This window comes from Parasteatoda tepidariorum, chromosome 7, assembly GCF_043381705.1.
Source record: "Parasteatoda tepidariorum isolate YZ-2023 chromosome 7, CAS_Ptep_4.0, whole genome shotgun sequence".
NCBI lineage: Eukaryota > Metazoa > Arthropoda > Arachnida > Araneae > Theridiidae > Parasteatoda > Parasteatoda tepidariorum.
The window spans coordinates 5644299-5661137 of NC_092210.1; the positions used below are offsets into that span (position 1 = coordinate 5644299).

The 16839-nt window shown below is 30.1% G+C and overlaps 1 protein-coding gene across 2 annotated transcripts in view; it reads left to right on the top strand.

Moving 5' to 3' along the window:
• Nucleotides 1-16167, top strand: part of LOC107443366 (ankyrin repeat and LEM domain-containing protein 1) — a 23084-nt gene extending 6917 nt beyond the window's left edge. Inside the window, exons 3-6 of one of the 2 annotated variants that reach the window (XM_016057218.3) lie at nt 1589-2484; nt 4262-4584; nt 11351-11480; nt 15344-16167. In XM_016057218.3, the coding sequence (XP_015912704.1) occupies nt 1589-2484; nt 4262-4584; nt 11351-11480; nt 15344-15513 (1519 nt within the window). In that variant the 3' untranslated portion in view covers nt 15514-16167. The remainder of the gene's footprint in view (nt 1-1588; nt 2485-4261; nt 4585-11350; nt 11481-15343) is intronic. The other variant, XM_043039777.2, reaches the window with a different exon arrangement.
• The last annotated feature ends 672 nt before the right edge of the window (nt 16168-16839 follow it).

Sequence of the window (16839 nt, forward strand, 5' to 3'; positions counted from 1 at the left end):
CAATCGAGACAAACTAAGTTTCCCTAAGTTTAAATTCCAAAAGTAGTATTCCAAGAAAATATTTCTACTTTTACAAACATTGTGTGTGCATTCTTATTAATATTAAATCATATTTTTTTTTGTAAATAAATAATTTATCAATTTATATTTATTCATAGAATTAATTAATAGAATATTGTGTAAATAACAATTAATTTCTGGCAATTTTTAAAATAAAATATTATAAATTTACGAATTGTTTAAGTTTACTTACACATCAAAAGTGATACATAACTAAGTTGTGTTATTTAAAATATGTCAATTGAAATTATTAAAAATGTGAGTGATTTTGTTTCCATTATTTGTTCGAAATGAATATTCTGTGTTGAGCAGCATAGGCTAAATACCAAATATTTGTATTTATCTCTAATTTATCAAAAAGCAGAATCTTGTATCGATTTACAATTTAAAAACTTCTTCAAAAGATTTTCAGCAATTTTTGCAATAACAGGACACTATTTGCACAAATTCACAAAAGCAGGACCCTGGTTGAAAGGATGTGACTTAACGCTTATTTTATATTCACAAATTATGAATAGTTTTTTCTCAATTTTACAAAAACAGGACATTCAAATGGTAGATGTATACTTGTTGTGCTGAATGAAGCATATGTAACGGGATGGATAAAGCACAACAGCGTAGCTCAAAGTTGTCCGAAAATTCCTTTAAAAAAATGTCCTTAAACGTCCTTAATTATTAAACATTCCTCTAAATGTCCTGAAATTTTTGTAATTTTTTCCGAATTATTTTTGTTGAAGTTAACAGAAAGATGAAATATTATTTATCGAAAAAAGAATTGAAGAAATTTCACATTCAAAAATTATGTTATATGCCATGAAAAAAGTAAATAACCAAATGAACAACAAAGTTGTCAAGTACGGCATTAATCTACCTTCCAGTATTAGAGACCCTTAATTTTATGGCATAAAAGTGGGAGAAATATATAAAACTGCGCCCTTGTCATCACTATATCATATACTGTTTTTTTTACAAGAGAATCCTCATATTTTGCTACTACTTTATGATTTTCCTTATCTAGCCTATTTTCTCTCCATTTTTTGTATTTATAAAAGAAATTGTGTAACTTTTTTTAATAAAACTTTTTTTTATTTTAAAATTGTTTCTTTTTTCACTTAAGTGCAGTAACTGCTTAAGCTATTACCAATCGTACATCTGCGAATCCATGTTGGTATTACAAATTGTTTTCATTAAAGAATGAGTCTCCTTAAATTGTCCTTAATTTTATATTTTGGACTTCCAACCTTGATAACAATGGAAATTAAAATCAAATAATGATATAAAAATAAATGTACTCTAATTTCTGTTCTAAATTTCAGTTGATTTGTGTGACACTAAGCAACACAGCAATTTGTGTTTTGACACTGAGGAAGGTTCTTTTTTATTGAACAAATATTAGTGTATATCCATTCCATTTTTGTGTCATTATTTGTGCTTCATTCCTTTGTTTCACTTTAATTTTTTTTAAATTCTCTTTGAAAATATTTCAATGAAATTTTAATACATTTTTTAAATAAATTTTGATTTGTAGCTCAAAGGAAGATCTGACGCCTGTTCACATTGCATCCATGTGGAATAACTATACAGAACTTGAAAAGCTTCTGCAAAATAAAGGGAACCCTTGGCTTGTGGACAATGAGAACAAGAATGCATTTGATTTAGCAGCTGATCACCATTCTTATGAATCATATCAAATTCTAAATAGGTACCATTCTGAGAACAAACTAAATTTTAGATCTGTTGCAGACAAGACTCAAAACCAGTTGAATAACAGCACTGTTTTCCACACTGTTGATGAACATTTCTCTTTCCTGTTTTCCAACAGTAATGAGGATGAGGAAAGCCGTTCTTATCTTTTGAATGTAAGTAAAATTCTGAGAAAAAATAAGTTTCTAGAAAATAAAGTTGAAAGGAATGTTAATTCCTCCCAAAATGAAAATTGTAGATTATTGGACAAGGCTGTGCTTTTTTCAGAAAGTGGAGATTCTAGTACTACTAGTCATTCTGAAAAAAGTAATGTCACAGTTATTGAGACGGACAACTTAAGTGGCATTTCTTTAGTTGAAGAAGATTCTCTAGTACTGCCAGCTAACTTTGGAAATGATTCTTCGAATTTTGTAATTAATGATTGGAAATCTTGCAGCATCTCATCGTATCTCAGCAATTCAGAACTTAAATTAGATGACAGGATCACTAATGATCCAATATGTGGTTGGACTTCTTGTAAATCAGACTTCAGTTTTATACCTGATGATTCTGTTGTAATTTCAAACTCTTTTAAGGAACTTAGCAATCTGGAAATTTATCAGGAGCTTCTCAAATTGGGTGATATGCCAGGCCCCATAAGTGATCATACACGCGATCTGTATTTGAAACGCCTGTTCAAGATTAAAAGTGGTATCTATATTCTGCCTTTAAGTGAACCAAGTAAGTATAATAATAATTGTTAAAGAATTCTATTAAAATTAAGGCTTCATCATATAATCAGCTTTGATTCAACTAATTCAACTAAGTAGATAAATTCAGAACAGATATAATATTTCAATTTTATTATTTTTTTTAAAATAACGACCAGCACTGAACTTTCGGTTTTTGCCTTAGAAGATGCTGGAAGCGTTGCCCATTTATCATTACCCGATGGGCACCTGTGAACTGAAGTTACGGAGGCGAGCAACATTAATGACGCCACATATACCTGTTCCTGGGGTGGGCCATAAATATTCACACATCACACAACAGAGAACAACACACAGAGAAACACCCATGCCTTGAGCAGGATTCGAATTCACAGTCAAGCACGCTAACCTGTCCAGCATTTTCATTGTGTAAAACGTAACAAAATATAAAATCTTATATACAAGCTGATCTTTAATCATTCCTTGATTGTGTAATAAATATCGTGATTTTAAAGAGGGAAATTAGTTTTTTGATTTGTTTCAAATTTTTTTTAAGACTTAAAGTGGATTTTTTTTTACAGTTTCCGATCAAAGTTTTGATAAAATGCATTAAAGATGCTTAATTTTATTTAAGAACAATATAAATAAAATACCTAAATTTTCTAATTAAAATAATCAAAAATGGTTATTCAAAGCTAATTTCTGTCATCATTAGAGCCCAGATTTTGATGACCTAAAAAATCTCAACTAATGCCTCTAAAAAGTACAAAAAATGCCTTTAAAAAGTACAAAAAATGCCCTTCAAAAATGCGAAAATTGCGCTAAGAATGCCTTATGACATGACTTAAATAAAGTAAAAATATTGAACTAAAACAATGTTTTACTCTTTAAAATTATTATGAGTCATTTCAAAAAATATAAAGCAATGCAATGCTTGTTCTACGTTCAGTAAAGTTTGAAAAAATAAGTTTTATATCCTAAAATAACAACAACAAAAAGGAAAACGTATTGACTTCAAAACATTTTCATTTTGTATAGAAACTTTAATGAATATAACAACTTCCATCTCATAATATTACTAAATATCAGAATTACATTGGATTATTAAATGAGATTTAGGTTAAGATTTAGGTTTGTTATGTTTATTGGTTGTATGTCGCGTGGCAGAATTTTTTCGAGTTTCCTGTGATAGTTCTCTCTAGTAATAATGCCTTTCTGATATATATATATATATATATGTTACTAATTTCAAGTAATAAAAGCATTTCCTGTTTGCAATTTTTTTTTTTTAAAAATCCCTTCATGTACAGAATAGAACATTATGTAATTTTTTTTACTTATAAATTTGAGAATTTTTTTACAATTTAAATATTCTGATATTATTAGCAATATTCTCCTGTTCTAAAACATTTTTTGTGTAGTTAACTTTTTAAAACATTATCTATTTGAAAATTACTTTTTATAATATCAATCAGTCATTGAGGAAAAGAAAAAGAAATCATGAGCATTTCTTCCATCTCTGAAATGCGGGAAAGGTATTTTTTGAAAATAATTTTGCACAAAAAGAAAGAAAGAAAAGCTCTGCAGAAATTTTTTTTCCCCAAAAATTCCGCAGATAAAAAAAATCAAACTTTAAAAATCTTACTTCAAGAACTCTGTAATGTTCTGCGACAATGTCACAGTGTTGCCACAATTCTGCCACAGGGGTTGTATGTCTAAAAACACACAGGACGTTAAACACATTAACTTTCTTTTTTAGGATTTCTAATGCTATGGTAATTCTTATTGCATTTTTTAATTTTATTTAGAGTATTGTTCTGAGATACAAAAGTTTCTAGATGGCAAATTAAACATGAGCAAGATCCATCTTCTCAGGAATGACATTTCTGCAGAGTTTAACGATTCCAAGACAAAGACTGAATGGCGAGAAGGAAACCAGAAATGTTGCTTCAATTACTTCCTTCTGGATCCAAGAGTTACTCAGAATTTGCCAGCACGGCACGCTCAGCTTACGTATCAGGAAACATTTCAAACTTTCATTGATGCCATCTTTTATGTGGGCAAAGGAACTAAAGGACGGCCTTACAGTCACTTCTGGGATGCAGTCAAAGCTCTAGCTGGTTTACACTCTGTAAGTAAAATAATAGGGTGAAAGCTTTTTGTAAATTTAATACTCATTAACAAGGTGCATATCGTTTTTAAAAAGTGCTTAATAGTGCTTATTTTCGTTTTCAAAATCCCTTGAAGGTGCTTTTTACATGGGCAGGGATGAGGTTTATCCGCTTTTTTAGCAAATTTCCCCTTTTTTCTCTGTTGTCTCTCGAATTTCAGCCTTTTTATCAAAAAATCCGATTCTCTAAAAGTTTCGTTTTTAAAAAAATAAATACTTGGCTTTTTCTGAAAATTCAGGCGTCGAAATAAAATAATTATATTTATTTCCGATTTTCAAAGATAAATAAAAAAATTCAAACTACGTCAAAGCTACTAACCCTTCTGCATTTTTACTTATTTTAACTATTTTCTCTGCTTTTATGCGCAGAAAATAAGATTTTCCGTAATTTAGACGTTGCTGCTGCCTGTGTGCTGGCGGGAAAACAAACGAAATAATAAAAAAATAACAGTGGATTTGCGGTGAAAATATTTATTTGTTTATTTAAATAATCTTGTAAATTTTTATTTATTGTGTCGAAACAAAAACAATGCAAACAAGCCTTTTAGNCATTTTTGACAGTGAGGTTTTTGACGTGACGGTTTAAACCATGGTTTAAACTGTCAAAAACTGTCACATGTCAAAAACCTGCCAACCCTGGCTCATTTAAATAATCTTGTAAATTTTTATTTATTGTGTCAAAACAAAAACAATGCAAACAAGCCTTTTAGAAATCCGAAGTTCAGAATCTGCTAATATCTTGATTCTTATGCACGGCATTTTAATATGAAACATGGATTTTCATATTTATCTGATTTAAAAGTTTCTCGTTGCGATTCTAAATGTCATACATTGCATTTCCTATTTACGAGATTTAAAAATCCAATATCGCGGTATGTATTTACACGCTTTTAAAACCCTATATAACAATTCTTATTCACATATTGAAGTCTAAAATCCAATGTCGTGATTCGTTTATGTAGTTGTAATATCAAACATTGATTTTCGTATTTATACGTCATTTAAAAAATTAGACATTGTGATTTGATTTAAAAGCCACATATCGGGATTCATATGCTCTCAATTTAAAATCAAATATTGCAATACTTATTCACACAATTTTAAAATCATGCATGTGATTCATGTTTATGTGATTCATATTCATACAATTTTAAAATTAATCATCGGGATTTATAATCACATGGTTTAAAAATCAAACTTTTTTTTGTCAAAATTTTGGATAGCTTCTACATATTATNATTTTCACGTATATATATATATATATATATATTTTCATTCTCGGATTTCTTCTTTTTTGCTTTCTGACTACTCTCATCCCTGCATGGGGTGTTTTTGAAATGTGCTTAGTTTTTCCTGCTTGAAAATGAGATATTTTATCTTTACCGTGTCGATTATCGTCACGTATTGCGCAAAAGTGTGCTTTCTATACAACATTGTCACAATTCATGCAACCACAATTTATTTCCGCGTCCCGTAGGTCCGTTGTCTATGAAAGCACCATTCATTTTACATATTTGATTAAATACTCCACACCGCTAATACTTCACATTGATTAATACTCCACTCCGCACACATGCGTCTACTGAGCTGGATTCGGTGAGATTCTTGTACTCTCATGTGCAACTCTGCTGCATTTTGCAGGATATTCTCAATTTCAGGTTTCATTTTCCACCATCTTATATCAAACCGAAAAACCTCCTGATCTTTTTAATGGCTAATACAATCAAGAAGAGAGTTCTTTGTCAGAAACTAGTTATTTTATCATAATCATATAAAGTCTTTGAAAGTTATTTTGCATTTTGCTAATGTATATAGTGCTTAAAAAATTTTAAGTGCCTAAAAAGTACTTAAGGTGCTTATTTTTTGTTGAAAGATTTGGCCATGCATCCTCAATTAAAGTAAGAAGGTGAAAGCTTTTTGTAAATTTAATACTTATAAAGTAGAAGGGCTGAGTGGTATTTTAGTGGCTCCTTAAGAGGACTCACCCCCCTCTCCGTCACGGCAGCTAGTGCTTTTTCTCTTCTCTTAATTTGTTTGCATTTCGATATTTTGAAAGAAATTCTTTCTGCATTTGAAACTCAATAGTTTACTCAGTGTTTATTCTTCTTTATTCATCTTTAGTATACTCTACTTGAATAGTTTATTCTTTCTAGCTTAACAAAGTTCTTAATTAACAAAACTCTTGTCAGGGCAGTCTTGACATATGCTTCTGAAGCTTGGACATTGCAATATTTGAGAGAAAGATTTTGCGGAGTAAACTTGGTGTTGTAAATTAAAATAATAACTGGAGAAGGAGATTTAACTTTGAACTGTACAAGATTTATAAACAACCTGATATTATTAAATACATAAAAATAAATAGGATGGAGTGGATGGTGAGCTTGATTTGAGTGAGTGATGATAATACAATAAAAACATACTACTTTTTATTCTAACTGGAACAAGTATGCAAGAAAGGCCGCAGTTGAGATGGGTTGACTCGGTGGAGTCTGATTTTCTTGCAATCAATGAAAAGAATTGGAGGTCAAAGATAAATTGGAAGTCATTATGGAGAAATCTTTCAGAGGAAGGCATTGGCCCACATTCTGCTGTCTGGCCAACTATGATGATGAGTTTTTTCTGTGAACTCAATATTTTTTTATAAGTCTAAATTTTAAATTATTAAGGGGGGTGAAAAATTGGAAACAGAGTACCCTCTAGCAGGGTGCGTAGTGTTTTTAAAAAGTGCTTTTTTTTTTCGCTTTTTAAAAGCTCTTAAAGGTGCTTTTTCCATTGGGAGTTTTTAAAAAGTGTTTAATTTTCCCATTATACTGTTGATTTTCGCCACGTATTATACAAAAGCGTGGTATTCAACGTTTTCACAATTTAATGTGCTGAAAAATATTTTTGAGTGCTTGAAAGTGCTTATTTTTTGTTGAAAAATTTNTGCGTAGTGTTTTTAAAAAGTGCTTATTTTCGCTTTTTAAAAGCCCTTAAAGGTGCTTTTTCCATTGGGAGTTTTTAAAAAGTGTTTAATTTTCCCATTATAATGTTGATTTTCGCCACGTATTATACAAAAGCGTGGTATTCAACGTTTTCACAATTTAATGTGCTGAAAAATATTTTTGAGTGCTTGAAAGTGCTTATTTTTTGTTGAAAAATTTGACTACGCACCCTGTAATAAGTGCTTCATTTCCCCCTTTTCAAAATGAGATTTTTCCTTTACCATGTTGATTTTTGCTACGAATTATGCAAAAAGACAGTCAGTTATCATTGTTAAAGAAAAATATCAATATATATATATATATAGTATTATATATATAGTCAGGGGTCTGTCCAGGTCAAATTTACTACCGTTTAGTGCTATCTTCACAAATTCAACTTAAGGAAAAAAAGGTATTTTCACAAAATACTTTTAAGAAAGCAAGTTCTAAGATTCTTCCCCCTCTGCTCCTTCAAATTTATTTTGTTGTATCCCTGTAAACACATTAAACCCTGGGCTAATTACGCATTTCGATTTGCAATGGAACTTTTCCATAGATTGCTACTATGACATAGTAGAAGAATTTGCTTCCCACTCAGTTTGTAAGAAAACTGCTTTTCCTCCCCACGCCTGGCTGAAAGAATGCCGGAATCCTGAAACGCCATGGGAGAAATGGAGCTTCAGCTACTCCGTTCCTTAACTGAAGTGGAAGAAAAAGCACTAGTACCATGCAAACCCAGTTCTCATTGTAATCTATGGAGGAAAAAAAAGGAGCTTTTCCGAGTAAAAGGAGCTATTCTACGAACAGGTAGCATGTGTTTGGTCAGTTAGTGCAGTGTGATAAGCCTAACCTGTCGCTTACGCCATATTAAAGCAAGGTTTTTTTTAAAAAAAAAAATGTAATGACATTATTCTACATTTATTCTAATAGACCTTTATTTTTTTTATGAAACTTTTTTCTGTATGACCCACAGTTGAAAATGTTCTCATTATGAAAATTACTTTTAGTGCTATTACTGCTAAATGTATGTTTTTATTAAATTCAAATTGAAATTTAACTCTGAACAATGATTTTTAAATTTGGATATAATTTTAAGCCAAAATTTTACAATAGCAAAATTGATTTTGAATATACAGGAAAAATATATATAGAAATTTACCAGTCATAAATGATTTTTATTTGTAGTGGCAATTTTTGAAAATATCTTCTTATATATTAAAAATTTAACACAAAAATATGGTAACATATTTTTGTGTTAGTTTTGTGTAGAGAGATTCTATTTTGGGAATTCAAGGCTGTAAACATACCATTGAAATATAAATAGATTTATATTTCAAAGGAAGAGTTATTTTTAGAATCGTTCCCTCTGTCACTTCCATATAAGGAAGCAGTAAATGATTTTCCTTAATGCGTAAGGTTACAAGGAATGTTTGAAGTGTGCCTTTTTACCTCAAATCTGTGTTGGTATAAAACGTAAGAACGCTAGTTTTGCGTGTCCTTTTCCATCATGATGTGATCCTGATAAGCTGTTCCGAAATTGTCCGGAGTCTTGTCCACTCCCCCTCCTTTGCAGGAGTGGGGACGTGAACTGTTATCAATACCAGCCTACCTTTAAATAAACCTGTTTAGAACGTCTGATGGCTTACGACTGCATTATTTCAAGCTAAATACAACACTGATAACGGGGTTGTAGCCCTGTTATTACATATATATATATATAAACTCTGTAATCTTTCCACACTTTATCAGTGTGCATCTTTTTTAGTGGCAGTCCTGTCTGACAATATTAAAATAAGTAGGAAATTTAATGACTATTAAAATTATTAATTAACAAAAGAAAGCAAGCTAACAATTAATAATTAGCAAAGAAATAAGCTAACAAGGAATCACAAAAATAACAATGTAAAAAAAACTAACAATTGATAACTATAAAAAACAAGCTAACAAATAATAACTAGGAAAAAAACAGTTAATTACTAATAAAAAACAGAACAAAAGAACTGTTAAGCCAGAGGTGTCAAACTCGCGGCCCGAGATGAACATTTTTGTGGCCCAGTCAATATATCCGAACCAAAATAGAAATGTGAATTAGAAACGAAACCAGCATGTAAAATTATAATATACTTTTTTTATAAACTATAAGGATCATTTTAAATCGTACGAGCGAAAATGTCAAATTCTAATTGGCTGGAATGGAGTCTGTTTCACACTAAGCTATAAATTAGATAGTACATATTCAGGTTTATCCTTCCATAGCGAGGTACGTTCCTTATCTTGCTCCAAGGTTCTCAAACAATTCTGGGATTTGAAAGAAGAAATATGTAAGTTTTTACAAACTAAAAATCAAGATACAAGCTTGTTCTTCGGACAAATATGGTTGCAAGATTTATCTTTTATGGCTGATATAACCAAACACTTATCTGATTTAAATTTATTGTTACACGGCAAGGATCAGATCATTACGACATGTTTGACATAATTAAAGCATTCAATTGTAAACTATTTCTTTGGGTAAGGCAACTAAAAAATGAAGATTTAACGCAGTTCCCAACGTACAACAAGAACAAATCTAGTTTAAATGATACTCCATCGTATCAAAAATACGCAGAAAAAAATTTAAAATCTTAGAACAGAATTTGAAACAAGGTTTAAGGATTTTAATTCTTTGGAAGACAAATTTTGTTTTCTTCAATTTTTTCAATAAATATAGACTCAGTACCCAGTTACATGCAAATGGAAGTGATTGAGATTCAGTGTGACTCAAATTTGAAGGCAAAAGTCATTAAAGTGGGTGTGCCTGAATTTTACGAATATTTACCGGCAAGGTTTGAAAATACTCGAAAATTCGCATATGAAATTATTTCCATGTTTGGAAGTACTTATCAGTGAGAGCAATTATTTTATCTATATTCATAAGCATTACGGTCACATTGGGTCAATTTTGAAAGTAGTCTCAGCCGCTGAAATTTCTCCCGAAATAGAAAAGATAGTAGCAGAGAAGAGATGTCAAGTATCAGGGCGTAAACAATATTTTAACTTTATATATGTTTATTAGACTTCAAAATAAAAATATTTGTTTTCTATGAACATTGATTTTTTTTTTTTGCGGTTACCTAAAGTTAAGCATTGTTTATTTGGCCCAAGTTAGCTTTTGAGTTTGACACCTCTATATTAAGCTATGCGAGATAAAGAAGGCGAAATAAGAACTGCATAAGACGAAAGAGCTAATTAATCCTTTAATAAACGTACTGTTGTTTTTGCAATATATATTATTTTATTTTACATGCAAAATTATTGTTATAAACTATTTTACACAGTGTATTATAGATAAGCAAACAGCTTTTTTACTTTGCTTGCCGTTATTTTTTTTTTCTTTGCGTGCCATCAAATTTCAAAATGGTTAAAAGTGTGCTGCTATGAAAAAAAAAATTGAGAATCGCTGCTATAAACCAATGTGTTATAAAAAGCAACGGGTAACACTTCATTCAGTTTCAAATCGGTCAAATTTTCGATGCCTTTAAAGTATTTTTTGCTTCCGGCGGTGCTTTGAGTTATTGAAATTTCATTGTACTAGGCTTCGTTGGATATGCAAACCGCTTGTATACGCTTTTGGGCGATCCTTGGGAATGAGTGGAGAAAGTGTTTGAGACAATTGCAATTCTCTCAACACTTGGGAAAAAGTGTTTGGGAGAATTTGTTTATAAACTTTCAATTCTTCTTGTTGTTATATGGAAGAAGTGACAATTTTTTTTTTATCTTTTCAGAGATCTGATAAAATCGATCACATATTAGATATATGGAATGCTGGCTTTGGAGTTATTTCTCTCCATTGTTTCAATAATTGTATACCGGTGGAAGCTTACACTCAAGAGGCATGTATAATTGAAGCTCTAGGTAAGTTGCACTGATTTTACACTAATTTTAAGTACTAATTTTGTTGCTAGAAGGAAGGGTACTGTAAACAGCGTTTAGATATACACTTATTTCCCTATATTTACCTACAAAAAAATTATCTATTATCAGGGTTGCCTCAGGCGACTAAAATAGAATTATTTTCAGCATGAAGCGACTGTAGTAACTTTTTTAGTCAGAAAAGGCTAAAAAAGCAACTATTTTCAAGAAAAGGAGACTATTAAGAGACTTTTCAGTACTCCTACATGGTGCGTAGCGTTTTTAAAAAGTCCTTAAAGTTGCTTATTTTCGATTTTTAAAAGCCCTTAAAGGTACTTTTGTCATTGTGTGTTTTTGAAAAGTGCTTCATTTACCCTTTTCGAAAAGGAGATTTTTTTCTTTATTGCGTTGATTTTCGCCACGTATTGTGGAAACGTATGCTTTTCATTTTGTTCTATTCAACTTTTTCACAATTCAATTAACTGCAACCTGTTTTGGCCTCCCGTCGGTCCATAGCGTATGAAAGCGCCAATCATTTTACATGTTTAACCTACTTGCTAGTGCACGTGTGTGTCTACTGAGCTGTGTTTGGTGAGATTCTTGCACTCTCATGTGCAACTCTGCTGCATTTTGCAAGATATTCTCAATTTCAGGCTTCGTTTTTCACGATCTGAGATTGAACCGAAAAACTTCTTGATATTTTTATAATGTCTAATATAATCAAGAAAAGAGTTCTTTGTCAGAAACTGATTATTTTATCATGATCATGTTATTTCTTTGAAAATTATTCTGCATTTTATAATGTATGTAGTGCTTAAAAATATTTTTTGAGTGCTTAAAAAGTACTTAAAAGGTGCTTATTTTGTGTTGAAAGATTTTGCTACGCACCCTGTCTAGGGCAATAATGATTAGCATAAATTGGGTTCAAAATTTGTGGCCCGCTGGAGCTTCTGAACACACTGAATTTTTTCCTTAAGAAATAGAAAATGTTTAAAATTTTGAATTGCAAATTTGAGTCATCACTTTAAAATTTGTTCAATTTGCACAGATTCCATCGTACGTCTATTTTGTTTCTCGATCGCCTTTTCAACGGTTATTGCTATAAAATTCTGCATTTTTAGTACGGTATTACGGTGCGTGAATTACAAATTTGAATAATCACTTTTCGCATACATATTAGCTAAATGAATTATTGGTAAAAGAGAAAATATTTTAGAAAAAGTATGTTTTTTTTAATGGAAAAGTATTTTTTTGAATGATTTCTAGTGATTAAAAGTATTTAATTTTCTGAAAATATACAAATTTTTTTATGTAAAAATTTAGTTCTAGAACACTAACGTTTGTATAAAAAATATCATATTTGCCAACAAATGTCATATTTGCCAACAACCTATTTTTATAGTTTTCTGCAACTATTTTCATGCTTTAGGTTACTAAAAGCAACTATTTTATTCATTTGTTTCTGTGGCAACCCTGTATTATAATCTTTATAAAGAATACATTAATTTTGAGAAAAGCTTATGTTTTAAAAGAAAAAAAATTCTTGAGTAAGCATTAAACATAGCTGCCAACTCTATGGTATTTTCCAGTAGACTACTGTATTTTCCAGTAGACTACTGGATTTTTCCAGTAGACTACTGGTTTAATAAAAATTCTCCTGGGTTTTGTACATTTTAGAATATTCCCTAAAAGTGAGTAAGTTCCTTAAAAAAATCCCTATTGAAATAAAAATTTTGCAAGGATTATTCCTTGAATATTTAAATAAGTATTACTAATATATAAGAAGCATATTATAGAAATCAGTTTAAAACTTTTTTTGTTCTAAAATGTTCAGTTTATTTTTATTTAGAACCACCTTCTTAAATTAATTAAAAAATCTTAATTATTTCTTATGACTTAAAAGCCTATTCAAAATTATGAGTAAATAGGCAGCATAATAGATTCTGATCAAAGAAAGTAAAGGTGCATTCTTTTGAAACTTCCAAAACTATCAGAGGTATTTTTCTTTTAGAGATTAAGACTAGTGGCTGCCTACAAATGTTAGCAACATAATCATTTGGGGTTAAGATCTTAAGAAGAAAACAAAGTGTTTGTTTTTCACTTTTATATATTGAAACCAGAAATTATATGAAAAAAATGTCTGTTATTTATCCCTATTTCGAGTAATATTGCTCACATAAACATAGGGGAAAAAAGTGTTGAAATAGTGGAAGACTAGTGATTTTTAACTAGTTACAAACATTTATTTTTTTGTAAATTTAATGTAAGCATTTTAAACGAGATCTCGTACAGTATCCTATTTGTTATATTGAGTATTATAAAAGAGTCATAATACTGTTCTATAATAGAAAAAAATCAAGAAAAAAAGGGCAAAACAAAATATTTTTTATTAAAAATATCAAGAAAATTTCAACCCTTGCGAAAATTTTTAGAACATTAGTTCTTAATATGATCATATATTGTACTGCAATGTTACAATACAAAACTATTTTTAATGTTCCAAATTCTTGTTACAATATTGCCTACGCTTTTAAGATGTTCACAGAAACAGCAGAAAGAATAGGATATTGTTTTGAGGACGTGAAAGATGTTTCTTTTTACAAAACAGTTAATACTAGGGGGGGATGTATAAACGGTAAAAACCATGGGGTAAACAGATTTTTCCCAAGACTGTAAAAACCATAGTAAATACCAGTAAGAACCTCACATGGTAAATACAATGCCAACCCTTATTTTATTTTTCTGTATTCTAAAAAAAAAAATGAAGGTTGGCAGATATGATATTACTTATCTAATCTGAAAATTAACTTGGGTAATCTAAGTGTGGAATCAGGATTATTTCCACAATTTACCTCGATGATGTATGCATTAATGGTTTCTGTGCCATTAAAGTTTAAAAGTTTGTTTTGCTCATTCTATCAACTAATTTGTTGATTGTATTTATTGACTTGATTCTTTAGCTATAAAAAAATATTAATTTTCTACATTGTAATATTTTTAACAGTTTGATTCTTTGTTATTATACTTTTGAAAGTACTTGATAATTGATTCTATCAACTAATTAGCTAATTATTTGATTGTTTCCTTTTCCCAATTCTTTTTTTACATAATAAGTAAAGTAATTCTTAATTTAAAAAATAGAATGAGCCACTCAATGTTGAATATGTTTAAAATTGTGCATAAATTGTTTTTATGACGGTTGATATAATCAAGAAAAGAGTTTTTTGCCAGAAACTAATTTTTTTATTATGATCATGTAAAGTCTTTTAAAATTATTTTGCATTTTGTTAATATATGTATGTTGCATACGCCATGTAGCGCCACCTGTGAGTAAGCAGACTCCCTTTCATTCTCTCACTGAACGGCTACGGGGAGCGAGCTCATTAAGATGTTCCAGCTCTAATTATTTTGTACTGCCATTTAAGTGTTTTTTGTCATAATAAAAGCTTTAAAATGCAACCCTAGACTGCTTTGAAGCTTCATCGACACTCCCCGTCCGTAACATGTATGAAGAACTTTCATCAATAGGAAGAAAAAAAATTATTAGTGCCCAAATCCTAATTATGATATTTTTATAAAGTGCTGAAATTTTTTTTTAGTGCTTTTTTTGGTTGAAAAATTTGGCTATGCATTCTGATATAACGATCACACCAGAGTTGCTGACAATTATAAGCTCACAGTGTACAGTGATCCAAATTAAAGACAATATCTGAGCTTTGCATTTTACCCTATTTATCTGATTTTGTCTTAAAGCAGTTAACAAGCTTTTCATCTGGATTACCCATATACAAATCCCATATTTTGAAACAAATCATTATTATCAAGATCTTTCAAAAATTTAAAATGTTTATTGTTTTTCTTCTTAGGCTTGAAGAATCTCACTAATGTGAAATCTGGTGACTATTATGGCCAAAGCACTAAATGGAAGAAGACACTGAAGCGTCAAGTTGGAATTTTATTTTTAAATAAGGCTCTTCAAATCTACCTAAATGAGGGAGAGAAGCAGATCAAAGCGAAAGATCTCAGGAAAAAGTAAAATTACCTATGCAATGGGTAATCATACTACAAAGTGCAATACAACACCGCTAATTTAAAATCACAATAATGTAAAAGAGGGCATAGAGATTTTGTTGAAGATTTCATGGGAGACATAATTTTAAATTTGAACTTAGTTTTATTTTCCCATTGTTACATCTTGTTGTTATTCTACGACTCATATTTTTAACATGTTAAACGTTAACTTATGTTAAAACGTAACGATACCAGGGTTGCTACTCCACCGGGAAAATACAGGGAATTTAAAAATCACCTGAAATAACAGGAAAAATTCAGGGAATTTTTATTTTTTCTTTACAAACTGGTAGAATTTTGTTTCTTATTTTCGTCTTTTAAAAAAGGGTGATCACTCAAAGCATAATCTATGGGATCAGGGGTCCGTCTAGTTTTTTTTTACGAGGTACCTATTTTGTGAAAATTTAAACATAATTTGTGAAAATTAAAAATAATATTAAAAAATTAACACATAAGTAAGGTAAAGTAAGAAAATATTTTCAAAAACTGTTACTATTAACAAAATTATTTAACTGGTAAGTTTCTCTATATTTTTCTCCATATATTCAAAAAAAAAAAAAAANAAAAATAATTTTGCTATTTTAAAATTTTGGGCTTAAAATTGTATCCAAAAATAAAATTCATTGTCCATAGTTAAATTTCAACTTGAATTTAATTTAAAAAAAATATATTTAACAGCACTAAAAGTTATTTTCAGTATGAAAACATTTTAAAATTATTTTGTGAAACTACCGTTTTTCTTAAAAGTTAAATTTGTGAAGTTACCGCTAAACTGTAGTAAATGTGCCCTGAACAGACCACTGGGGATATTTAAGGATGATATTTCAGCTATACTAAACTATTTAATTTACTATAGCATTATTTAAGTATGTTTAGCTGTTTCCTTTTTCTCTCAATTAAAATTAGCCCAATATAGCTCTCACAAGAGCACAGTAATTGTTGTTTCCTCTTAATATATTGTGTATAATATGAACAGGGAAAACACAGGGATTCCCCCCCCCCAAATTTGAGTAGCAATCCNTTCTCTCAATTAAAATTAGCCCAATATAGCTCTCACAAGAACACAGTAATTGTTGTTTCCTCTTAATATATTGTGTATAATATGTACAGGGAAAACACAGGGATTCCCCCCCTCCCAAATTTGAGTAGCAATCCTGGATTAATGTTGCATACCAATTTTAAACAACTTCTAATAGTTATACTTTTAAATGACTGCATATTCCAAAATGTGATTATTGCAGAATTTTTAACAGTATGCAATCCAATGTTGCATCTGATGTTAGTGTGTACT